Genomic DNA, 26,931 nt, shown 5'->3' on the forward strand with positions numbered 1-26,931 from the left:
ATCTTGCAGATGCAGGCATGAGATTATAAATGTATCCATGGTGACTTTAGAACTGGCCTTTGCCTTCGGAGATTCTAAATGGGTTGTTCTAGAACATTCTAAAGATAAGCCTTGCAGTTGGTAAGGGATTAGTACCATATGTTGCAGGGTTATGTGACAGTGCTAACTATTTTAGAGAGGAAAGGCACAGAGATGAAAGTGAACCTGCTGACTTTCTTGGCGATGCTCCTGGCCATGCCCTCAGGTCTTTCAGCTTATGAAGCCATACAGGAAGATGAGGATATCTTTGCCAGGAGGCCCTGCCCTGCATTCTTGATGTTTGACAATGCTGCTTACGTTAGTGATATGACCATAGAGCTCCCCTGCCACTGCAAACCAGAGGTTGTGCCCTCGGTGGTGTGGTACTACCAGAAACAGCTGGGGGTCAAGGACACGAGAGTCCTGACGGACTTCAACGGGACCAAGGTGGTGGACTCTGCACAGGTGGGAAGGGGGTTGGACATCCGCAGCCGCTTCTCAATCCGTCTCTTCAGCCTCCTGATCTTCCAGTCGCAAGCGGCTGACTCAGGCCACTACATCTGTGGGACGTCCACTGGGGAGTTCTTCTACGGCTATGATGTGGACATCCAGGAAGTGGGCGAGGTGTCCTTTTCCCTTGAACCCCAATCGCTGGGGCCGCCAGGGGATGCTGGGAGGATGCCACACTACCGGGTCTTCACCAGTTTCTGGCCCTGGTCTGTGTGTGACCGCTGTGGCATCAGGGGGGAGCAGACACGCGTGGGGCTGTGCTATCTGGAGAGCCCCTACCTCTACAGCCGCTACAGGCTTCAGCCCCCTGGAGTGGCGTCCTGTGGCTCGGCTTCTGTGCCCCAGCGCTTCAAGAAACATCTGCGGGAGAAGAGGGCGGAGCTCGCAGTCCGTAGCTGCATCACCAATTGCCCTCCGGAGCCCACGCTGCCTCCTGAGGAGAAATCCTTCTTAGACTTCCTGGGCTCCAGATCTGATGCTCCTAAACTCGTTGTCCAGTACTACAGTCACCCAGAGGGCCGCCCTCTCGTCCTGGCCTGCTCTGGAGCTCAAGCCAACAAAGCCGTCGCTTGGGATAAAGATCAGCTGCGGCTCTACCGGGCCCAGTACATGGAAGGAGTAAACAAAACGGCCCGGATGTACATCGATGCCAGCCAGCACTTGGTTTTCCGTGACGTGCAAATGAACGACGGGGGCACCTACTACTGCTGGCTCCAGGGCAAGCTAGCGGTGGAAATAAGACTCTCGATAACACGGCGCTTTGCTCGCAAGCGAAAACTCTCTGACCCCGAGTCGGTGTACGCCATGAAGGCTATTTTGTTGAGCTACACTGTGTTCACAGTCATCTTTGTCCTATTTTTAATTGTAAGGCTTCTCTGGCAATATTTCATAGGCAGAGAAATGTTGTAGTATGCTACTAGTACTGGTGTGCTAGTTGTGCATGCAAAGACTAGGGGAAGCTGTGGTGTTAGCCTTTGATTACTGACACTCAATATGCAGAGATCTTTTAAAATGTTTGAAATCGGTAATGATTGAATCAGTATCTATAACAATACATCACTATGCATACACTATTCTCAGGCTGTATTTCCTTCTCACACCAACTCTTCTCATGAAAAAAATGACAGGTTTAGATTTCATGAATAGTTTTTTTTTTAGGTTTCTTTATTTTTTATTCAAGAAAAGGCAAAACATGTGCTCTTCTTTTCCCCTGCCCCCAAGAAAATTTAAATAATAAAAAAGCTGCATACACAATTCTCTGATAAACAAAAGTGATTAAATCCTTTGTTCTTCTCAAACTATTCAAATTTTACAAATAAATTAGAAAAATCTTGTTGGCTCGTTTTGCATAGTCAAACAGTTTTGACCCGATTTTTATAAAAACAAAAAAACACAAAAACAAAGAAAGACTGATGACAAAAACAAACATGGGAAGTGCAGAAGAGGTCTAACTGAGTTCAACTTCAGAGGATGATTTCTGTCTCTTGATGGACTTGAATTTGTAGCCCAGGTATATAGTGGCCACTAGGAGCCCCAGGCCCAACACCAGCAAGATCCATTGGCCAGCTGCAGCCTGTTCTGAGGTCATACTCAAGCCCAGGAAGCTCATCTCTGAAGGAGAACCCATTTCTGTTGCTGTTGCTGTTGCTGAAACGCAGAGATTAAATTAAAGTGAAAGCACAAACAAAACTGGGTCAAGCAACCAGAGCAAAACCGCTTCTTAGGGAAAGTGCAAGTCACCTCTGCATTAGTCCAGCTCAGGAGAGTCTGCTACACAGTTTAATTCTGAATTGGGTTGGTTTGTTCTTCCATTTGAAAAAACTCAAAACAGAAATCCATAGCTATGCTGCTTTGAAGAGAAACTACAGTAACTGTAACTGTTACTGTTACGGTTACGGTTACTGTTTTTCATATCTTGATTTGTCTATACAAATATTATATAATCAAGAGCTTTTATCCCAGGTGACAGAGTTTACAAGAGTAATAACACAATGCATATAATAATACTTATATTCTACTAATATCATGCCAATAGCAATCACCTTTAGGTAGGTATATATTTAGATCAGCAATGAGACGCACCTGGGACCCAATCGTACTCGGGCCAGCCAAGAACTTCGCCATTTTTCTTGTTCTCCTGTTCCAGCCATGTGATCAAAGGAGCAAAGTACTTGAGCAGGGCCTGGGCAGACATGTTGGGCTGCCCAGTGATCATCTGCATGGCTTCTGGCCACGGCTTGCTGAATCCCAGCTTCATAACATCCCTGAGAGAGAGAGAAAGAGAATCCCATACAAAGCATTAGAACAGGGGTGGGGAATGTCCGGCCTCTGGGCCGTATATTTCTGTGACATACACTTAACACTAGAAGCGCCGATCTTATGTATTAAACATCTCTACTGCACACTTACCTAGAATAGCCAAAATCGGGTTATTTTCACCAGTCATTAAAATACATAATAACTCAAATATAACCCATAATCCTGCCTGCCCTTTACACTAGAGTCAGTCTGGCGCTCAAGTGGTGATCTCTACCTGTCTACAGTCTTTCATGTTTTCTTACGCAAAATAATGATTCATGGACATTATCAACGGAGGAGCATTTATTGCGATGCTATATATTCGTGGAGTAAAAGTGTTCACCTGGATTGGGCTGTCAAAATGCAGTGTGAGGTACGAGCTCATGCAGGGAAAGTGGAGAAACGTGTCCTGTGTGGACTGTACCAAGCTGTCAGGTATGCAGGCTAAATATATAGTAAATAGTTTATTGAAATACACTGATTTTATTCACTGTAGCTTTGTATGTTGAAAACAAAGTTTACACAGTGTTGAATATGTTTACTTTAGTGTACAATTATGTTATGTAAAATGCAATAGTTATTTTTGAACTATAAAATATTGCTTTTGAGCATTATTCCAATATTTACAATATCTTATTGTATGCCGTTTTGAGCTTTTTGCTTATTGTAGGCTGTATACTTATTTATGTTTTGACTGCAGTGTGTGCGTTTAGAAAAAAGTGATTTGTTCTTGCATTAGAATGTAAGTTTCATCTGTATTAATGTTTTGATGAAAAAGGTTCCCCACCCCTGCATTAGAAGATCCAGCTTGTGAATGGCCACAATAGTCTTTTTTCATAGTCTGATTAGCACCAATCTTAAGGCTACCTAATGTTATTTTATGTAAGGAAGCGTCAGACTAGCACTGCCCTCGGTCTGTGAAACTAGCCATAAGTCTGTTAGGGGTATAACGTATACACAACAACACAAGACTGCAGAGGGTGATTCCGGTTTACAAAGGAACTGGTATGAACCCCTCTGAAAATGCCACAAATTAATTTGCCTGTCATTAGCAATCCAACTACCATTAAAACAGAGAGAGCATGCACAGACATAAAAGGCTAATTCAGACAGCATTCATCAGGATGTTAAATACTACTAAAAAACATCAACTTCCCTCTGTAAATAAGGGAATTACTGAGTGAAGTGTCAATGGACTCACCCCAGCAACTTCCCAGCATCCTTGGAGTTGTAGATGTCACATGTATGGAGAGACCCGGTCTGCTTGGCTGCCTTGCACAACGCCTCGTGGAACTGGAATTGGATCACAAAACTGACAAAGTACCTGAGAGCGAAGAAAACAGCCAGTCACATACTGCCACCTCACAGACACCAGTGCTGTTCCAGACTGCCATAGGAAGGGCTTTACCTGACATAGGGCACATTGGCAGGGATGTGAAATTTGGAGCCTGGGTCAAAGTCTTCCTCAGAACGGGGTACAGGTGGGCACAGTCCCTGGTATTTTAACCTGAAACATTGAACACATTAAGCTGGTTTTAGTATACAGTGACTGACACTGATGCTGCTGTATTCAGTGACAGGTTTGCTTAATAATATCGACCTAGGCCTATGCCCCCCATGGTTACAATAGCAGCATTGTATTGAAGACTTTTGAAAACAAATTGAAAGAGGTATCTTAAGGTGCTGCTAATCCCAGCCAGTCTTAACCTATCTATGTACAGATATACATATAGATCTGTGTGTTCGTACGTCATTTATATTGAAAACCAAATCGAAAGCTCTAACACAAAGGGCTCCTACTACGTACGTTTAAATCAATATATGTATATAGAGATGATGTATTGATATTGTAACAGTGTGAGAGGCAAGGCTGGGGTCAGGGCGGGTCTTTCAGTTGAGGAGACTACAAAACCTCTCCTCCAAGACTCCAAACCCCAGAAGCCAGCAGGGCTCCTGATGGCCATAGCCCCGCCCACCACTTCTCCTATAAAAGGAAGTAGGAAACTAACTAGGGGGTGCATGCTTGGCTGGGGGGTAGCAAGGTGCACAGGAGGGCGAGAAGATGACGGAGAGAGAAGAGAGCGAGAGAGTGGAAGAGCAGGAGAGCAAGAGAGCAGGAGAGCAGGAGAGCAGGAGAGCAAGAGAACAGGAGAGCAAGAGAACAGGAGAAAGAAGGGTGAAGTTCACAGTTGACAGATTCACTGGCTTGCGACCCTTTTTCTGGACCTGGACCATTCTCCCTCTTGAACCCCGGACTGTCTGACGACCTTCCACCAGTAACGAACTTGGATTACGGACATTGATTAGGAACCTGCCTTACCCCTGTTGTACTTTTGTCTGCCCGGTGTTCGGCTCTGGCAACCCGGGCATTTACTGTTATTATTGTTAGTAGTGTTTGTTTTGTAGTTAGGGATTGTTTAAGTTTAGTTAGTGCTTGAACAGAGCTAGGTTTCTGACACTGCCATTGAGGGAAGAAATCAAACAACAGCGAGCCTGTTTTGTACCCTCTGCCTGCCTCCTTACTGTGTGTTTCAAGACCAGACCCCACCTACATACAGCCCTTCCTTGTGACAGGCCCCCCAACCTGCTACAATATCTAATTGTATTATATCTTCCATGCACTCATTTCTCTTTGTCCTGGCCTGTCATTAATTTAGTCTAAATAGGTTAAGATTCCCTCCAACTCCCATCTCATCCAATGCACTCAATCAATCAATTTGTATTTGTTATAGCACCCTTCGCAAGGTTGCCACAGAGTGCTTCAAAAAATAAAATAACAGTATAACTGAATTCAAACACAAATGAACCATCAGGCATGGAGGAGACAAAAACAAAAACTCCTACAGAATGATAGACTGTTTTGGGAGAAAATAAATCTCTGGGGGTGCCTGGCTTAAGGCCTCGGCCTCCTAGCTGCCCCCCCTCCAGGTAAAAGAGACTCCTTTCCCTGCCCAGATCCCCCTCCTTTGTGTAAAAGTAGCGGGTGAGTGTGAGAGTGGGCGGAGAAGGCAGCGCTGTCTGACCTGAGGTTCCACCATTCCTTGTTATACTCCTGTTCAGTGATGCGCCCGTCAAACACCTTCCAGCGCCACTGGTCCATCAGGTATCCAAACGGCAGGAAGGCAATCTTGTCCAGTGCAATGCTCATCAGGTAGTTTATATCACTGTCTGCAGGGGAAATGGGGACAAAGCATATTAATACAAATAAGATTAAGACAAAGAAGAAGAAGAAAAACAATAATATGCTTATAAGTATAAAGGGTGACTATATAGCCACTCTACAGTTGTATACTGTTATTGAGTAATGCAGTAATGTCTCAATGTCTTTAATTGTGTTTTTCTATGGTTGCCGTTTCAGCTATGTTGCTGAAAAGAATTCCTTTCATTTAACTGTAGTAAGAGATTTATACCACTGCATAGCCACTTCAGTTCATTTCATGCTGCAACTTCTGTCATATGATATTTGAGCAGCAGAGGGTGATGCTACACATGAAGTGCAGTGAATAAGACTGCTCCACACTGGCCCAGTTTTTACTATTCGTCAAAGTTAACCCACTAACTCAATGACAGAGACAGCAAATAGCCTGCAATCATATCTCAAACCCATACACTCACTTCCTTTCAACCAGTACTATTGTTTACTTATTTAAGTAATGGCAAAATTATCCTTAACCCCTCCCTAAAAAGATAATGCAAGTAATCCTAAATGGCAGATGCTATTCTGAGTGACACTCAAGTCAGTGTGTTGAAGAATTGGGATAGTTACCGTGGTTGTTTTCCACTTTGTCCAGGAGTCCTATGCTGTTCAGATGCTTGGGTGTGGAGACAGACAGAGCCAGGACATCTCCGATGGCCTCGTGGAAACCGGGGTTCGCCCCGTCCCTGAATGAGATGGGCTGGTCCTTGTACTGCAGGAAGTACTGCACATGCCCCATCTCATGGTGCACAGTGATGAGGTCATCCATTGTAACCACAGTGCACTGCTTGATTCTAAAAGTGGGCAGGGATTATAAAAAGCATCACAAATAGCATAAACATAAAGATAAACACAAATATGTCAATTTCCAATAGTCCACAGTCACCGAGTTGATTGTAATGTAGTGCTGCCCTTTGCTCAGAAAGCACTCTGTGGAGGACCAGGAATAAATTACATTGGAATGGACATCCAATTTGCACTTAAAATTAGAATTTGCCATGTGGCAAAATGAGCGGAAACCCAATTGTGACAGCAACAGTGTCACAGCAAAGAAAATTTCTCATATTGCCTTGCCTCTCGAATGTAGCCTCCTAGCAGATGCCACAGGTAGAGACCAGTAACCTCTTGGGAGCTAGTCTGGTTACTGGGGCTTTACAATCACGCTGATGCACAGCAACAGCCCGTACCTGAAGTCCTTGCGGTTGTAGAAGTCCCAGGCTGAGGCGTGGCACACCACGTTCCGCCCGTCTTTCGGCTTCTCCAGCATGGACTTATTCCAAAACTCCGGGGGCATTGGCAGCAGGCCTAGCGAGGTGAAGAAGTGGTCAGACTCCTCGAACATCCTCTTTGCATCCCAGCCCTGAAAGGAGATTATGACAATGATATCAATGAGGACAGACTGCCCTTCACAAATGCAATTTAATGCCACTTTAATTTCACGTTTTAATGGTCCAGAAAGGGATAATTTAATGATTTGTTATTATTTTATCTACCTGAGAGATCATGGCAGGGGTGGCATCAACTTGAGAGGCATCAGGGTATGGGGTCACAAGATCATATATATTAGACCAGGACTGGGCCCACATGTTACCTGGTAGTGAATTAAAAACATGGAGAATTACTAACCTGACATGTAAAGGACAATGAGAATGTAAACTTGCTTTAATTAATCCTGCACTGTTGTTCTTATATTTCAGTTTAACACAGGGCTGTACTCATTAACAGTATTGATACAATTTCATAACACTTAAAACAGTGTGTTTGCTGGACACAGACCACCTATTGGAAACCCAACCAGGTAAACACAATTTCTCTTGGGACTACAATGCTTCTGTGATGTCGTTTAGGAATCTCTCACCTAGAAGATGAGCAGGGATGGGTCCTTTCAGGTTTATGTTCTTGGGGCCGTACTTCTTGTAAAGAGCCCGGCGCACATAGGCGTGCACGTTGAGGTACAGAGGCTGCATCTCCAAGTACAGTTTCTCGAGGTCCTGCTCGAAGGTGGGTGTCTCATACAGCGAACGCCAGAAAGCCCCGTTGTCAGAGTGACCTGCAGGGGTGAGAGGTACAAGGTAGAGCATTACATCATCATAACTTTCCTCTCAGATGTTTTCTTCCTCCGGGGCTGTTCCCAAGGATTTTGGCTTTCCCCTCTTAGTGTGGAGTGATGGTCTCTAACCCCAGGTCCTGGAGAGCCCCCAAACCAGTTAGCTATATAGAGATCACTCTGAATCACCCATTTCTAAAGACTGGGAACATAGTGATTGATGATCACAGGTCTCTGAGAGTTGGAAAGCGTTCAGTTCTTTGTCCCAAATGAGCTGCAAATTCCTAAACTTACCAACCATTCCACGTGAGCAGAAATGTATCAGAATTCAATACTAAAATGTACGGGATGGGAACTCTCACATGCATTTCGTGCTCTGCATTTCTGTTCCTGGATGGCCTGGATATATCCTCCTACACACTAGTTAATGGAGCTCATTATTGTGCCCTGTAGCTCCTCTGAGATTATTAAAATACATAGAAAACATGCTGGATGTGGCCTGTGATGACTGGATTAGAATGACTTGGGCCTAGTAGCTCCCAAACCTTTGACCCTCAGAACTTCCGTTTCTCTTGTACTTGGCAGGTTTGTGCCTGGATCTTACCATTGAGCCGGGCTGCTTGGTTGCTGAGCTGCACGTATCTCTTGTAACTGTTGCGGATCTTCTTCCCCGAGGCATTACGCCAGCCCTCCCAGGCGAACAAGAGCTCGTCGTAGTCCCTGGACTTGGCCATGATCTCAGTAAGATCTGCGAAAAGTAATGTGTTCATCTCAGAGCGATGCCATCTCCAAGGTGCGTTCTTAAGCCTGCATGAATTAGCCAGGGCTAGGCAGGGTGGAAACCTAGTGGGGTGAGTGTGTGAACCCCCAATAAAGCTCTGAGTATGTACACAATGTGCAGCACAACACAGTAAGAAGTTTATACAAGCCACACTTAAAATATCTGGTATTAAGCCTCTATCAGCAACTACACTAACATTACAGCTCAAAAGACAAACCAAAGGTGGATGTAAATAAAAGATCGATGTATTTAGCTTATTTCTTTATTATTTTCCTTTTTTGCTAACTAATTTTGCATACCTTAGAGATAGTGACCTCTTCCTTAAAAACACAGAAACTAGTTTTATTTTCATATGACTGAGGAAGCTGTGTTGGGACAGAGAAACAGAGGGGCTCACCAGGATCTAGGGGGTGGCATCGTTTATCGTCTCGACACACTGTAGCCACACTGTACTCGGTCTCCATGTTGGACAGCAGGTTATTGTACTTAGGAGAGACCAAAGACGTATATCAGAAATCAGATTGCATAGAATTTGGAAGTACTGTACTCCAAAGCAGGAGCTATGAAAAATATTCTAATATATCCTAGTATCAGATATCTTCCATTCAGTGTGTGCATGCACTGCACCGGTCAGTCAGTCAGTCTGTCAGTGTGTGGACAGTGCATCAGTCAGTGAGTGTGTGCACAGTGTGTCACTCAGTCAGACGGTCAGTCAGTCAGTCAGTCAGTGTGTGCGCAGTGTGTAAGTCAGTCAGTCAGTCAGTCAGTCAGTCAGTCAGTGTATGCACAGTGCATCAGTCGGTGGCTGGCTCTCACCTCCTTCAGTTCGTTCTCTGGGAGCTCTGCTCTCTCAATATCACTCAGCTTTTTCAAAATCCGCTTCGTGGCTGGGTCCTGGAAGTCTGTATAGTCAAATTTGCGAGCCTGCAGCCCATACCTCAGTGTGTGGTTTGACATGTCCAGGTTCTTCTGCAACTGAAACACAGAACAGGTACGCTTCACTTCAGTGGGGGTGTGGTGGACACCTCGGGTTGTGCCACAATATAAGCCGTTTACCCTCACTTCTTTAATTTCACCTCGTCTCTTTTCAACCAACGGGGCTCAGCTGCAGTCCCTAAAGCAGTGTTCTTCAAATGCAAGGGCTAGGGCACGTCCGACTTTTGTCTCACCTGAGCTCTTCGTAAGTGAACAGATTAACTGAAACAGACTTAAGCCCTACCCCCTGGGTCTAATGCTGGTGGTAAATTCTGTAATTCAGAGATCATTTGGAACAGACCTCTGGATAGCCTTTAACCCTCAAGGTCCACTAATATATATCAACTAATATGTGTTCCCACTATTTAGAAATTGGTGATTGAGTCTTACTTGATTGGCGCTCCCCAGGACCAGCACTGGGTATCACCGGTCTAGTGCCTGAACTGACAGAATTATGTTTCTTGCATTAAAAATCTATGGAAAAAAAACAGCGAAACACTGCTTCAGACTAACTCTCTCTTCCACTTTTACAGTGTTAAGTCTGAAGAGATGCCCAATGCACTTACCATGACCTGCTTGTTCTGTTCGGTGATGTCAGTGTTGTAAGCCCAGGAGGCTTCTGTGTAAGCGTTCCACACCACCTCCGCCGTTGAGTTGAACTCGTCAAGGAATTTCTTGGCTTGTACCTCATCTGTGATTTTATCTGTGAGAGGGACATAGACATCAGCACACACCTCCCCTTCTGCCTGGTGTGCCACTGGTGCGGTCTCTCAGTGCCCTAAATCTCACGGTAGTTAGACTCAAACTAGACATAACAGATGAGTCACAAACAATTGCTAATAAACATAAACAATCTTTATAATTTCACCTATTCCCTCATGCGAGTTTACCCTGGTAAATTCATCATAGGATTTAGGTTCAGCATAAGTTTTTACTGTGTTTGTACCATCGTTTTGCAGTGGCTTTCTATGGTTTTAACATGCATACACTGTGCTTTACTATGCTGTGCCATGAATAATCCATGGTCTGCCATGGTAAACATGTTTATCATGGTATTCCCATGGTCTAGTGCAGTAAAGCACAGGAAAGGGGTGTTGAACCCATAGGACAGCACTGTCAAACTATGGTAAAACCATGTCAAAATCAGAGTCCAATGGGGAAAGAGATCAAAACAATCTGGTTATAGCTTTGGAAATACATCCCTGAAGACTTCACAGGAGAAAACACATTGCAAGAGTCTGAAGCACACGTCCTGTTTCATTCCAGCCTAGTGAGGGGGTCCAGAGTGCAAGTTTAATGAATACAGAGCTATTGTGACATATAAAAAAACCTAATAATCCCTTCAAGCTTTTCTCCATCATGGAATGCATTGTTTAACACCCTGCAAGGCTTTTCATGGAAGTCAGAAGTGATTGTTTTGTTGTATCCAGCCAGCTGTCAGATTGAGATTTTTTAATATATACAAATAAAATCACTCACGTTAGATCTGTCACCACACACACACAGGCACGCACGCACACACGCACACACACACAGTCCCTATAGGCTGTGTTTTAGATGTATTTGGTATTGTTTTGTCACTCTTTAGATGATTAATGGGGGGATTTTTTCAAGGCTGACAAGAGCATCAGCGTGCAGAATGCAGCACTGTCTATTTTTACCAGAGTTGTAATTCAAGCTTGGCAGACAGTGTGAATGGGGCTTTGACAGTATCTTTGTGAGATAGTTTCACAATGCAGAAATTTATATTTAATTGTTAGTCTGGCAGAGAGCAAGCTCACTTGCTGAAGAAGAAAGAGTATAAGAAGAAGAGGAAAAAACATCACTGCTGGAGTATTGCAGATTTAAAATATACTTGCTACAACTGATGGCTCATATTAGGCAGATGTGGTGCTTACTTATTTAAACAGGATGGCAGTCAACTGTTATTCAGTTGAGGGGAGTGGGGCAGATTGGGGATAAACTGCATTATGAACAGTTGCAAAAAGGTAGAGCAGTAGACACTGTAGACACCCCTCAGGAGTTCAGAATGCTTCAGCATATGAACACATGTATGTACTGCAACACTATCTGTATCGACTGCACAACAGAGAAGATTTGCACCAAGTCTATCCCGCTCAATTCCCACCTAGTGAAGGGAACCACAGAGCATGGTCAAACTATTTGAAAAGTGCAAAACTCCTGTAGAAAGTGTACCAGGGCACAGTTGTGTAAGGGTCTTCGTTGTGTCCACAGTGGGAGCACAGCAGAGACCAGGGCTCGGACAGACTGCAACTCAATTCTTACCAATGCCCTCAGGGTAACCCTCAGGTACAGGGGGGCGCCACTCAAAATCGGGCCAACCCAGGGTCTCGTTCTTGTTCTGTTGTTCTAGCCACTCATAGATGGGTCTGAAGTATTCCATCAGAGGAGCTGCATCCATTTTGCTGACATTCAGGGCTTCCTTTAGCGTATCCTGCCAGCGTTTGGAAGACCCGACACTGAGGACTTGTCTAAAATAAACCCCCATCCCCAAAAGAGTAAAACAAAACCGTCAAAAACAGATCAATCAGGTGGTCATGAAGCTGCCTTACTACAGTTTAATATTTTACTGCAATACTTTTGGAAACCTTTTTATTTATCAAATTCTGCTTAATAAATTAATATAACGGAAAGAATATCTATCAAAGATTTTTATCGGAAGTTTACAAAGCAATTCCTTATCTTTTATTGTTATTTTAGGGCTGTAACAAGACTTTTAAAGTCAAAGTAGGTAACGTATGAAGCCCCTTTGATGCATTTTTTGTTTGAATATAAATGTTGCTCTCTCTCCAAAGAAACAATAAGAATGAATATGTGGAGATTAAATGGTTTTTGCCATGTTTTGAACATTATTTGCTGAATGCATGCAAACCCTTTATTTCTGTGTTACTCATTTCTCCCCCCCATTTGCGTACTTTAAGATTGCTCCTGCATCAGTGGATTTGTAGATGTCACACTGGTGAAGGGGCCCTGTTTGATTGGCCACCTGGCAGAGCTTTTGATGGAACTGGAATTGCAGGATGAAACTCACAAAATATCTAAAGAGAAAGGAAAAACGGTCAGGTAACCAAGTACATACCAATTTATACCGATGTGAATGTTGATGAAAAATGGAAATTCCAATTTGATTATGTGTTTGTATAATATGACATCATATGACATCATGAACACTTTCGTAATGGTAGTTGGTACTAGTACATAGCCATGTGTGATGTGTGATTTTTATAAAAAGAAATTCACATATGCAAATGTGATTTTGTTATTTTTAATAATATTAACTAAAAACATACATTTCCTCTTTCTCTGTTTAGTTTTTTTGTTTTACAAGTTGCAGATATAAACTGACCACTCAAAGTTTATGTTATAAACTGTAATTATCCCCAATTCATTCAAACCACTCTGAACTGTGTAAGGGTAAGGTCATCCAATATATTTTTGTTGTGATGTAACACATTTTTTGTGGCACAAAAGCATGTCACAAGGTAGCTTGCATTTTCTTTAGCATCTTCATGAAACACATAGCTGTCTGTGTTTACATTGGACTTAAACATTTGAAATGGAAACATCTCATCCGGAGTTAACATCATATCATTAAGACACAGGCTGTGCATATTGGGAAGTGAGTAAGATAGGGAATGGAAGGGAATCCTACCTGATGTATGGAGTATTCCCAGGAATGTGGAATTTGGCTCCAGCGTCAAAGAACTCCTCGGTGCGCTTAATAGGGGGGCAGATCCCCTGGTATTTGGTTCTTCAAGAGGTTAAAAGAAGAGATCAGAGTTTATAAAACACTCCGGTAGATGCGTGTCCATATCAGAAATATGTACCATAAGTAAAACACTACATGTTTCAAGAAACAAACTGACAAAAATGTTTTTTTAATGTGATTTCAAATAAGGCCCACCTCATCCCCATGGCATGGGACAAATACCAATCATAAGGCCACCTGTTATTGTACTGTATTCTGTTGATTAGTTTTCTGCAGCATTTCTATTCTTCCTATTATTTAAACTTCAATTCCACAGTAGACTGACACCACTCAGTCTTTCTCTCTCCCACCTACCTCAAGTACCACCAATCAGCATTGTAGCGCTCTGGGGGGGTCTGTCCACTAAACACGTTCCATCTCCACTGATCAATGAGGTATCCAAAGGGCAGGAAGGCAATCTTCTCCAAGGCCATCTTCAGCAGATAGTTGATGTCACTCTCTGTAAGGAAACAAACAATTAGTGTAGCCAACTACCAGGTCTGTGTCAGGGCACCGATCATCAGGTCAGCAAAATAAGGGCCTTTCAAGTCACCAAAGTCTCAGAGTAAATTGCATTTCTCTGAAGAGGAACATTCTCCCTCCCCCAACCAAGATCCTCAATTCATATTAGCGACAGGCACATTAACATATTCCATGATTCCATGATGGAATCAGGACACATAGGAAGAGGGGCACAAGTGTGTACAATACCTTCATCCTGGTTGAAGTTCTCCAGGAGGCCAATCACTTTGAGGTGCTTGGGAGTGGAGACAGAGAGGGACAGCACGTCCCCCACTGCCTCGTGGAAGCCGGGGTTGGCCCCACTGCGGAAGCTGACGGGCTGGTTCTGGTACTGCAGGTAATACTCTATGTGACCCATCTCGTGATGCACTGTGAACAGCTGCTCCATCGTCACAGTGGTGCACTGCTTTATCCTGCAAAGAGAGCCACAGGGAATGGTTCACATGCTAAGCACAAAAACAACCTGTCCACTGTTCGACAGTGACGGAGATCGGAATTTCACGTTGACAAGCCAATAGCACACAAATGTTGCCTGTATTTCTCTTACCCTTGCAGGCATGGAACTGAACTTTGAGAAGACTTTAGGTATATAGGTTAAAGTGTTCAACACCAATCCACACAGGGGTCTATTCAGTCAGTCAACGGTGATCTGCTTGAGGGCAAGCGAATATTACTGACTGTCCCAGTCAACCCCACCCCCCACCTTAATCTTAATCCTCTCACCTGAAGTCTTTCCTGTTGTAGAAATCCCAGGCAGAGGCGTGGCACACCACTTCCCGTCCATCCTTCGGTTTCTCCAACATGGAATGGCTCCAGAACTCCTCAGGCATTTTAATCAGGCCCAGGGAGTTGAAGAAATCCTCAGAAACTCTGAACATGTGGGTGGCGTTCCATTGCTGTGAATGTGGAGAGTATAGTTATCCTGGAGCCTCCCCTGTCTTCAAACATAAGGAATGGTCTGGGTCTGGGTGTGGGTGTGTGTGTATGAGAGTGAGGGTACAACTGGCATTTCCAGTCTAAAGTCTGGAAATCTTAGCTGTGAACCCAGGGCAGAAGGGCAATCAGGTTTACCTCTATGGTTTGACTGTGCAACATAATGCACTATACTATATTGTCTGCTTTTCTGTTTTAGTCCAAAATGTAGGCTATAGTTAAATTTTGTTCTGGTAGATAACACACATGTGATCCTTGAAAGATAAATTGGTATAACTGAAACAGAGGAAAACATTCACCTTTTTGACCATGACGTCTGTCACATCGAGATTAGGTTTCTCAGGAAAAGGGATCATCATATCATAAATGTTGTTCCACTGCTGAGCCCACATGTTTCCTGGATATGAAAAAGTAAAACAAAACTTGAAATCAACACAGTTAACCTAGCATTACATGTTTTGATTGGTGTTGTGTGAGAAATGTGAGTATTGCTTGGCACCTTTTGCAAACAATTCCAATAATTCAACTTGCTCAACTTGACTTATACAGGGCCTGAGTGTCTTTCACTGAGTTCCCAAAACACAATGTTCCTTGCCTTGACATTTTCAGAAGATGAGCTACACATTGGTAAATTGCTAACAAATTGTCCTGTTATTTCAAAGAGTTGTCCACAAGGTCACAGAAGATGTGAAGTGGAATTGTATCAATGGGGCATCATAGTTACTCATATTAACTATATTGTTGATCATTCAGCAACTCAATATAATCTTGTAAATCTACAGATTCATCAGCATAGAATGCATATTAATTGATCCTTTCAATAAATCCCATATATGGATATTCAGTTTCTGTTTCAGGGTCTCGACCTATAATTGACTGCACTGTTTTTCCGGGGCTCAGACCCTTCGCTGAGTCCAGGGATCCTCGTATCTCTGTCACTTGTTGCTCAATATTATTTAACAGCATTACTTCAGCACCCAGTCCATTCCTGTTTGGAAACACTCCTGGATATGGTACTTTTGCTTAATCACATCCTGGTGAATTCTGCAGAAGTGTGATTGAGCTCTTTGTTGAGCTGTGTTTTCAATACCTTCTTAAATGTGTGGTAGAGAGTAAGATGGGGGTTATAATACAGATCCCAGTCCTGAGAGATTGAGTGAGGGTCCCCTCATCACAGCACATCCATCTGTCCAGATCTGGGATGCACTTACCCAGTAGGTGTGCTGGGATGGGCCCTTTGAGGTTGATGTACTTGGGGCCGTATCGCTGGTAGAGGTTACGCCGTACAAAGGCATGCAGTTGAAGGTACAGGGGCTCCAGCTGCTTGTAGATCTTCTCCAGGTCCTCTTGGAAGGTGTCGGAGTCGTACCAGGAGCGCCAGTATTCTCCAGTGTCTTTGTACCCTGGGGCGGAGAAGGCAAACCACTCAGATCACAATGTCATGCACAGAGGCAGACTGGACCGTGCCTCACACTCAGCAAATCTAGGTCCATGCTGGACCCCACCTTGGTCCTGGAGATCTTATGACCAATTAGTGAATTCCCCTCCCAGCTGAATCATCAGTTTTGAAAGACTGGGAACACATGTTAGTTATTGATGAAATCCAGTCATTTTATTCAGTTTGAGTGAAACCTGCATATAAAAAGAAAATCCAGGCTTCAGAAATTAGTCTTTAATTATTGTGCAGTAAGCAGGGTAAGGGTCAATTCCAGTTTTTCAAATCCGTTGATCCTTTAACAATTAAATTCCAATTCTAGTACAACCTGTTCTGTCAATGGCAAAAATAAGTGAAATTGGAATTTGGAAGTGGGTCCGAAAAGGGGATTTGGAATTGAAGAAGTGGCATTGACTCCTACCCTGCTGACTGCAAAGGAATAGGAAATGAATCAGCAGTTAATATGCAATGAATACTCTTCAATTGCTGTTCTTTTTGAGCACTGTTTAAATCTGAAACCTGTGTCTCTTGACAGATCCACTGCATGATGCACAGCAGTGCATCTGTTTTCAGAACAAATGGAGAGGATGCTAGCAGGGTTCATCTGTGCCAGGCCTCATCTGAAACTCACCGTCCATCCGAGAAGCATTGTTGCTGAGCTCCACGAACTCAGGGTACAGCTTTCTCAGTGGCACACCAGAACTGTTGTGCCAGCCTTCAAAGGCATACAACAGCTTCTTGTAATTCCTGGAGGTTGCCATCAAGTCCACAATATCTGCAGAGGCAAGCAGAGAGTCACGTTGAGAACCAAAGTGTGAGTAATATGCAAGAAAACAAGTACATTTTTCAAATGGATGACTGAGAACTGAGCATGGAGAATGTAACAATGCATAAACAGAGGGAAATGTAACAGGATGATGGAAAATATACAGAATAGACAGTAGAATGACATAGAAATAGACCACAGATTACTCATTACCATAACACTATACTAACACTTACATGCACTGTCCGACACAAACAGGAAGATAGGGAAAACACAACCCCATGGCTCACAGATGGATCATATTTTTTTGTTCTAGCTAGCTATATTAATAATACTATTATGTTTCTTAAAATGTCTGCTGAGAAATAAAAAATAATCAAATAATAATCTGGTGGGTTTTTTTTTTTTTTTTTTTTTCCTGTATTCTCCCTGCATCTCTGATATTAGACATCTCTGTATCAGAGTTGCATTCTGGACACAGAGACACCTTGATGAAGATGGGGTGGCTGCAGTATGGTAGTGGTAAGAGGAAAGGGGGAGAGAATAATGAAAAATGGGGGTGGGGAAATATACAGGAAAATAAAAAAGATTTTTTCCCTGGAATATAAAGGGATCCCAGAGTCATTCCATGTCTATTTTCCCAGCCTGGGCACAGGAAACCAAGCAGATTTGTGCTGGGTTCAGAGGCAAGTTTTTGTTAGCAATTAGCATAGGGCTGGACAAGTATTATTTTGGCAGCTAATTTTTGTCTTATTCTTTTGACCAAAATGCTTATCAGTTTCAGTCACATTTTAGTCACTTAATTTTTCATTAGTTTTAGTAAATATTAGTTGACAAAAATTGTCATTTTAGTCTAGTTTTAGTCAATGTAATTTTGGTCACATTTTAGTCAACGTATTTTTTCTTTTACTTAATTATCACCATAATGCATTATGTCTGATGTGAGATGTTTAAATCAATTAGTGGATAGATGCAAAACATAAACATATTGATTGACTTTGACATTGGTGGAGCAGCGCAGATCTGGCAGATGTGTGATAAACTGCGCTCCTCGAACGCGATGACCGAGTCAAGACAGGCATGATTATGACTGGACCAAGAAACAGCTCGCTGACCGGCCGCCTTGCACAATCCTGTAATGTATGTCCATTAGTCTTGTGTTGAATTTTCGTTTCGTCACAATCTGTTTAATGGTGCTGAAATTAACTAATTAACTTACTCAGTCATCACTAGAACTGAGCTCTGTTTTCCTAGTTGTCCCAGAGCGGGATACAGGAAGAGGCTGATACAGCAGGGTAAGCTATGTTTATTCTGGCACACTTGATAACTTATCTAACATCATCATAAGAAAAACAAAAACAAGTGAGTAATTACAATCTACAAAATGTTTCTGCGATTTATCTGGCTTATCTGAAATAAACAGCAGCTTCACGCACTTAGAGACAGGGTGAAACGGATGTACAGAGCTCACACTGGAGTGCAATAGAGAATGTGAAAACACGAAAGACATATCCGCCTTATTAAGCTACCTTTAGCAGACTACAACTGTGCAGTGTCACTGTTTTGCTATATCAGTTAATTGTGAAACTTAGTGTGGAGTAGTGCTGAGGTTTCTGGACTTTGGAACAGAGGGTCGTGGGTTAAGTCCCAGATGGAGACACTGTTGTTGTGCCGTTGAGCAAGGAGCTTTGCCTACATTGCTCCAGTAAAACCCAGCTGTATAAATGGGGAATTGCATGTAAAGTTGCCCTGGATAACGTGTCTGCTAAAAAATTTCAGAAGATTAGGCAAAGGTTGATATCTCATGCACTGCTATAAAAAATCTGTAAAAACAGCACATGATGCTATTTAGTGTATCACACGAAAATCAGTTCTACTCTCAGATGAATGGTCTGATGGAATGATCTGATAGCTCCAGTGCTGTCCACTCAGGGGTTAGTCTCTACAACAAGGGAGGTTATTTATCTTGAGCTTTAAAAAACAAACATCTCCCCATCAAAGGCAATCCGAACCCCAAAGGGCAACACACAAAATTGTCCAAAAAGTAAAATACATATGCACTGTTAATAAACAATAAAGAACCCACACTGCATAAAAAATATATTTAAATCTAAATAGAAATAGGGGGTTGTATGTTTTTAGATATTTCTTCTTCACTTAGAAAATTGTTTTGTGTTTAGCCTGCATCTCTCATGTGTGACAAGACACAGCAGTCCAGTTAGACATTTTCTTTGTACCTTTCCCAAAACGTGCAATAAACTAACTTGCAACCTGTGAAGGAATGAAACATTCAAAAGAAGAAAGGCCATTCTGAGCAATGTGCTAATAATGAAACATTGTTGATTGATAAAAAAAAAATGCAATAACCAAAATCAACCACTCAGTTTTCTTTTCCATTGCATCTGGAATGCTTCCCGTTTTCCTAGAGAGCAACTTCTGCTTAATATATATCTTAATACTCAACAGTCATTTGACCCATACTTCAGGAAATGTTCAGAATGGCTTTGTTATGCAAGAAAACCCTGATGCAGTGTAATGCTAACTCTGGGTGTTGTCAAACTGCATGTTGTTCTGTACAAGAAACTGATCATTTCAAGGTTCCTCCTGGGAACTCCCAATGTCTTTGTCCCAGTATCTCTTCCTGTTATTCCCTTTTCATCCCAGATAATAATTTAGAATAATGGGGGGGTGACTCAGTTTTCTTCCCGGTGTTAGCTGGGGGGTGTGTGTGACTGTGTTTTCTCCATGGTGTTAAGCTAAGACATATTACAAACTTTTTTTTTCCCAGCCCTGGCCCAGTTTAACTCCTGCACATAACCCCTTTGTGCACATATCATTGCACAGATCTAATTTACTGTGCAACCAATGTGGGCTCTTTCAAGTACTCGCAAAGTAAGTAGCCCTGAATAGTTTTGTATGCCTGTGCCTGGCTTTGCATTTTAAGAATAGTTAAAGTTTAAGCTAAGTTTAAGGTTTGACAGTGCCCACTGGACGCACCTCTGACTTCACACGGCACAAGGGCACGTCTGATACAAGGCAACGAACCACAGGTGCGCCAGCCCAGATGTTTCAGGTGTGGGTTCTGTACTTACCAGGCTCCAGGGACCAGCATTTCTCCCCCGGGGGACACACTTTGGCAGTGGAATAGATGTTGTCCATTTCACTCAGGATGGTGTTATACTGAAATGAAGATGAAACAGGATGTGCAATCCGACCAGTCATTTTTGGAGTGCCCCTTTTCACTGGCCTTCCAATATGTTGTTTAGTTCCAATTTAAACAAACCGCACTTACACTACATTTTCTTGCATTGTGTGTATACAGCCTGACGTATTTACACATTTATGTCCAGAATGGAATGCTAAGGGAAGCATGAGGACTAAGGAAGGTTCCACAGTATAGTCATGCAATAGCCTACAGCAGTTCAGCAGAAATAGCCTCAGATCCATGGTACATGAACTGAATAAGGTGATCTGGGGCATTAGGCACCAATGGCTAATGAGCAGCACTGCCTGCTACTAGCGTTATCAGTATTTATTCACTCACGAATGTCAGAAATGATATAATTGACATTTTAAAGAAGCTTCACTGGTGTGACAAGGTTGCCCAAGCATACTATAGTCGTGCTGCGGTGTTTACTATGCCTAAGAACCAAGGGATACCCTACCTGAAATAAAATTACATTTAATTAAATATGTAACAAAGAGCAAGGCACTGCAGAAGAACTGAGTAGGAGTCTATTTAAAGACTAGAGTGGTGTGGTGTGGTGTTTGTGTGGTGTGGTGTGTAGTGCTGTGTGGTTTGCTGTGGGGTGGTGTGGGGTTGTGTGGGATGGTATGAGGTGGGGTCTGTAGTGCTGTGGTGTGGGTAGTGTGCAGTGTGGGGCAGGGCAGGACTGAGGGGACTCACTCTCTGCCTCTGTTCTGTTTGCAGGTTTGCAGCTCCAAGGATTTTGATTTTTCTGAGGAGCTTCTTGTTTGTCTCATCGGTTAAGGTGTTCATGACTTCCTCAGTGAAGACCTCCTTGGCTTTCTTCCCCCAAGCCTCAATAAAAGTCTGTTCCTCCATTGAGGCGTTCACCTGCAGGGACACAGAAAGAGAATGTGGCAGGATAAGGGGATACCCAGCTGACATTTCATTGTGTGAGGTTATAATTGTAGTAGAATGTTTTTGAATCCGCTGACCATGTGGTGCTGGTAACCTGAAACCTGCTTAACTGAAACCTCTCTCCATGCAGAAAATTCAAAGAGTTCATGGTATTGGCGTTAATGAAAGAGTCTTGCCTTGAGAAGGAATAGTGTACAAGCCGCCAGGAGTGTTTACTGAGCCACGGAGTCCAATCCTGGTCCCAGGGAGCCCCAGTTCAGGTACTTTTATAGGTCACGCTAAATCACTGATTTCTAAATGCTGGTAACTCGCTAGTTATAGATGAATTAAGGCACATTACTTATTCCATTTAGGGTTATCTGGGGCATGTGGAGCTGTAAGTTATTTGGGTGTTTGTACAAGGTGATCTGTAAACTGCTGAATTTCTTCCAAGCACTACCTGTACCTGTACTTGTACCTGTACTGACAAGAATTAACAACTTATATATGGGAGACTGATTCTGTAGCTTTCAGGCCAGCAGCTGTTTTACCAGCTGCAAATGTTACGTGCTTAACATCAGTTAAAAAAAAAATTGTCCACTGACAGCTTTTTTGGCTGTGTGAACATTTTTATGCTGTGTGCAGGGCGCCATCATTGGAACTGTAATGTTTTTGTTAGGCCGGTCTTATCTTTTAGGGGTCTGAAACGCTTTGTTTACTGAAGATGGAGGGAAACTGATGTGACAGGTCATCAGTGCTCCCCGGCCACCTCACTCCAACCCCTCCCTGACCTGGGCTCCACAAGGATTGTCAGAAAATTGAGAGTGTGGCCTGTTACAGAAAAACAAACTGCAAAGATTATGCAGAAATGTTCATATCCTTCGGCCTCTCTTTGATCATCCACTTCCTGTAGGTCACAGATTGTGGAAGAGTTTACACCATCTCAATTACAACATTTTCCACGGTTCAAGACTTCTTAAAAACAGTGTGCTTGTTTTTGTACTCAAAGTCCCATTTGCCATCCCATGTTAACGCTGTGGAAAATTATCTTATCTGAGGAATTTGCTTCAATATTAGTATTTTAAGAAGTTTTTAGTATTTTAAGTGCTACTCCTCTCTCACTGCTCCAATAATAAGTCATCTGATGCAGCAATAGGTCCTGTGATCATAAAGTCATCAGCAGAGGTGTCTGACTCATAATGGGCTGTTTCATAGACAAAGATTATCCCTAGTCTTGGCATGCCTTATATTACTTTAGGTAACTCAGTAACACATATGCTCTGTCCTGATACGGGCTAGGTGCTTTGTTTAATACACGATAATGCCAATAAATTGTTGAGTACTTTCCTCCTCAGAGTTTATCATGTAAATCCAAAATGCCACATCTTGTAAAAGCTGCTTTTATTGCTTATATGCTTTTTTATTAGGTAAGAGTGTTCTAGTACACTCACCATAACATAGTCCGTCTACCTGAAAAAAATACATAGAGAGAACAAAGAGCAACAGGTTCAGAGGATCCCCTTCCTCCCTTAATATATGTTATACTGGATTAACATAAATGAAATTGCAGTCCTGTTTGCATATTCAACGGGGTTACACTCCAGGGTGATATTAATAACCCTAATTTAATGTAAATTCATTCTGATACATTATGTAGCAGGAGTGAAAATGCATTCTGGAAAGCTGAAGTGGTGCTGGGTTTATTAAGATAATAGGCTAACAACACATTCCCATCAGGCAGAGTTTTAACAGTTCTTTGAGCAGCTCAGTTGCCTTACAGCTTGCTCTACTGGATATCAGTGTTCATACATAAGGCAGAATCATTAAAATAAATGCATATCTCAAAATAGCTACAACAACTTCAAACTAACAACATACATTTTGGAACCGAGGTGACAATTGTAGTTCCTCTTGTTTATAAAGGGCCACGTGAACAAACTGTTTCGACTGGATGGTGGATTGGCCATTGTGAGGAGAGCGGTTGAAGTGGGATATTTTTAGATCCTGATTAATAACCCTCATGACAAATTTCAAAAAGCACGGCTGTTTGATCCATTGCCCCAGTCTGCCTATACCTACAGCACTACTAAAATACTGTGGATGAGAAATCAGCACCGTAGTCATATATTGCCAGAGGCATAAACCCAACCCTCCCCACGAAATAAAAGAATGCACAATGAAATAACAAAATCCTCTCTTATAATGAGAAGAATTCCCCTATTTCCTCATGAAAGTAGTGCAAATTGTATCAGGATTAAGGTATACGATAATGACTTTCCTGATTAAATCGCAGTATTACCAACATGGGCTACATCAGCACCCTTCCAATTAGGCGCCCCACGTTCCATCTTCTCGCCTCATTGCCCTCCCTCCTTATTACTTCGGAAGAGTTGACTAGAGGGCTATAGGTTAGAGAGGTGTACTATGAGGGCCTGTACACATGGGCGTGCTGTAAAAAGCCATACACGCGCAGGCAGTACTTTTCCTTCTGAAATACGATAGACCTGACTATCTCTAAAAAGGACGAGCTTCCAACTCGTGTAGACTCACTTACTTGTTCTGTGGGGCACACTCAAATATTTACATTTACTATTACATTTACACATGCAATACAAATCGAGAGAGTGTGAGGTGCCACAGGAGGTCAAACCTGAAAAGTCATGAAAACCTAGAGCAGACAGTGTGAGTCAAAGGCTGTTTATAAAGGTCTAATAAGTAAAATGAAGAGTGAAAACTGACCAGTTGAGAAAATAAATATGGTATGCTTACAAAGCGGGCTGCAGTCAACATACCATCCTGTCCTCTAGAGAACTGAACAGTTTCCTGCAGCCATGTACCATATCCTTTGCCCACATGCAAGCTGCAGTGGTCAGCACATTATAATGAAGTCGTATATATCACAAGAAGGCTACAAAACAAAATCAAACACAAAAAAATTAAAAGAAGAGTGAGACTATCCCAAAATGTGGGTGAAAAGCAAATGTAAATCAAGATGAGGAGTTTTGAGTCTTGGTATTCTCTTACTCGGCCATCATGTAATAACTTTTATAAGACAGGCGGAAAACAGAAAGGAACAGAAAACCTTTTGGAGGGGCTACAAATGCTCTTATGTCAGTATCCTTTAATGTGACACTGTAACTGACTAAAGGTAGTGTTTTTTACTCTGCATTTGAGTCACTTTTTTCTTTTCTTCAGAACGCACCTACCCTGTCATTTCTGTGCTTATTCAGAATCAGTGCAAACATTCTCATGAAGTCATCTGCTATTTTTGACCAAAAAACAAAAAAAAGTTTGACTTTGATTTGCAAGTTGAAGACCATACACTCTTTATGAAAGCATACTACATGCCAATGCTTATATGAATCACCCCATTCAAAGTTTCCTTTCTCTCTCAATAAAGCTGCAGCTATAACTGCACCTTCGTACTGTGTGCTCTAAGGTTACAAAACATAACAGGCATAATAATTAATAAAACACAGTTCTCTCCATATCTCTCCATTTATATTGTGTAAGGATGTATTACTTTTTTCTTCAATTACTTGTATCAATCAATCACATTCTAATCACAACAATGCCTTCAGTGTCATTGAATGTTAATTCAATGTTATTTGTTCTTACAATTTACTAGTCCTAAGCCTCTTCCCTTTCTACCCAGTTGGGTTTTTGTTGGTCTTTTCCCTTGCTGTAGACATCATCTCATCTCCCTCCGCACCTGAACAGCCTGTTCTGCACCAGTGAGGTACAACATGCAGAGCTTTTTGCAGGATTTTAAGTCATATTAAAAAAAAAATCAAACATGATAAATCATACACTGCCACTGAGAGTGAGGAATAATAGATTTTCATAAGTCAGTGGCGTGGTACGCCAAGTGATAAAATGCAACTTTATTACAGAGGCCTGCATCTCTGTAATTGAATTCCATTTCGATTTCAATCCAGTCCACTGTACACTGTAGGATCACAGAATCGGGGCAATGGGAGCAGGGAGGTAGCGGAGCTTGAACTCTGGTACCTCCCAAGCAGACAATTCGAAGAGTATTTAAAAGAATGGTAGACATTTTTCAAACTTGGTATTGAATTGAAACACAAAGATCCCATACAGAGAATATTCAACTCCCTTGATCCCCATCACAAAGCCCTCTTTCCTCTACGTGTATACACAAACACACACACATTTGTATATACAGCTCTGGAAAAAAATTAAGAGACCAGAAATCAGTCTCTTAATTTTTTCCAGAGCTGTATATATATATATATATATATATATATATATATATATATATATATATACACATATATACACACAAATACATCAGGTGTATGTATACTTTTTTGTATTCTTATTCATTGAACCATTTCATTTAGTCATTGAAATCCTATATACATACATATAGGAAATGCAAGTCCTGCTCTATAGCACTATGACTTGTCAAAGTTCTCCAATGTTTTTGTGGAGATTGAAAACACCTCTTGCTCAGTTTCAGCCATATCAACACTGTTAACACAAAAGAAGAGGACCACAGTCATTCTGCAATGCAACTGACTGAGTCGTCGATAAACACAGGTCCAAATATGCCAGTGCTGGGAAAGGCATACCACACTGTAACTCACTGTGCAACAGGATTGTCAATAACAACAAAGTGCAGAAGCAAGCATCTTGCTTATCCACATAACTGTCTAATGCTGCCAACCCTAAATTCCTAATATGTACCTAAAGTCTTCTAAAATTTCAGTTATGAGACTGCAGGGGTTAAAAACAATAAAAGCAATTGAAATGGTTTGATGAACAGGAAATTAATATATATGCATCAAAGGAACAGGTAAGTCCATGACCCATATCCACCCTACCTGGGCTTCCTGGTTCTGTGGGGTCAGGTTGATGTTGTACGTCCAACTGGCCAAGGTGCTCCGGTAAAAAACTTGCTCAGCTGTGCTGTTGTACTCGCTTAAAAAAAGGGAAGCCCCCTCATCAGTGGCAGGATAATTCCCTGGGAGTTCATCAGGAGACAGGGCATGGGCCAACCCAAGCAAGGGCAGAACACAGAGTGCCCAGTGCATACTGGTCAAGAGTGGTGTGGTCGGGGGGGGCAAATGAAGGAGAACTACCACAGATAAAAAACAAAAACAGAAAAAGTGGGGAAATAATATATTGCTGCCGCTTCCCTCCAACGATTCCGTGTGGCTTCTCCTCTCCTCTCTTGCACCCTTTCAATCCCCTGGTGATCATGCGCTTTCCTTCTTCCTCCCAAAAATACTGATCAGTCGCTGCTTGGCTCCTTTTAAGTATCAGCCTTTTTTGGTCTAACCCAACCCACACTTTAGTGCAGCCCTTTTTCCTCATATAGCCCAAGCTGATAGCATAGCCTACTCACTCACTCACTCACTCAGTCACTGTCTCTTTCCCTCCCTGCCTCCCTCCCTCCCCCCCCTCTCTCTCTCTCTCACTCTCTCTCTCTCTCTGAACCTACCTGCTGTATAAAAAGCTCTAGCAAACGATCAGAATAGTGAAGGCAGAAAACATACACACACACACACACACACACACAAATGCTTTCTATTTCGGAGGCTCAGAGTAGTTGTTATTGCAGTGGACTACTC

At 42.4% G+C, this 26,931-nt stretch overlaps 2 protein-coding genes across 2 annotated transcripts; one reads left to right on the forward strand and one right to left on the reverse strand.

Annotated features, from left to right (window-relative positions):
* The first annotated feature begins 6 nt into the window (after positions 1–6).
* Positions 7–1,935, forward strand: LOC136741164 (Ig-like V-type domain-containing protein FAM187A). The gene has a single exon (XM_066698496.1). The coding sequence runs from the start codon at positions 139–141 to the stop codon at positions 1,435–1,437; it is 1,299 nt and encodes a 432-aa protein (XP_066554593.1). The 5' UTR covers positions 7–138; the 3' UTR covers positions 1,438–1,935.
* ace (angiotensin I converting enzyme (peptidyl-dipeptidase A) 1) lies at positions 1,657–26,695 on the reverse strand. Its single transcript, XM_066698495.1, has 25 exons — positions 26,182–26,695; positions 21,158–21,328; positions 20,343–20,430; positions 17,116–17,259; positions 16,261–16,452; positions 15,349–15,446; positions 14,840–15,012; positions 14,306–14,529; positions 13,910–14,054; positions 13,499–13,597; positions 12,762–12,884; positions 12,112–12,317; positions 10,392–10,528; positions 9,667–9,825; positions 9,248–9,335; positions 8,674–8,817; positions 7,881–8,072; positions 7,516–7,613; positions 7,210–7,382; positions 6,593–6,816; positions 5,850–5,994; positions 4,235–4,333; positions 4,028–4,150; positions 2,611–2,792; positions 1,657–2,175 (listed from the first exon to the last, which is right to left on the reverse strand). The coding sequence occupies exons 1-25, from the start codon at positions 26,389–26,391 to the stop codon at positions 1,976–1,978; spliced, it is 3,837 nt and encodes a 1,278-aa protein (XP_066554592.1). The 5' UTR covers positions 26,392–26,695; the 3' UTR covers positions 1,657–1,975.
* Between the last annotated feature and the right edge of the window lie 236 nt (positions 26,696–26,931).

The sequence above is a fragment of the Amia ocellicauda genome, chromosome 3, assembly GCF_036373705.1.
Source record: "Amia ocellicauda isolate fAmiCal2 chromosome 3, fAmiCal2.hap1, whole genome shotgun sequence".
NCBI lineage: Eukaryota > Metazoa > Chordata > Actinopteri > Amiiformes > Amiidae > Amia > Amia ocellicauda.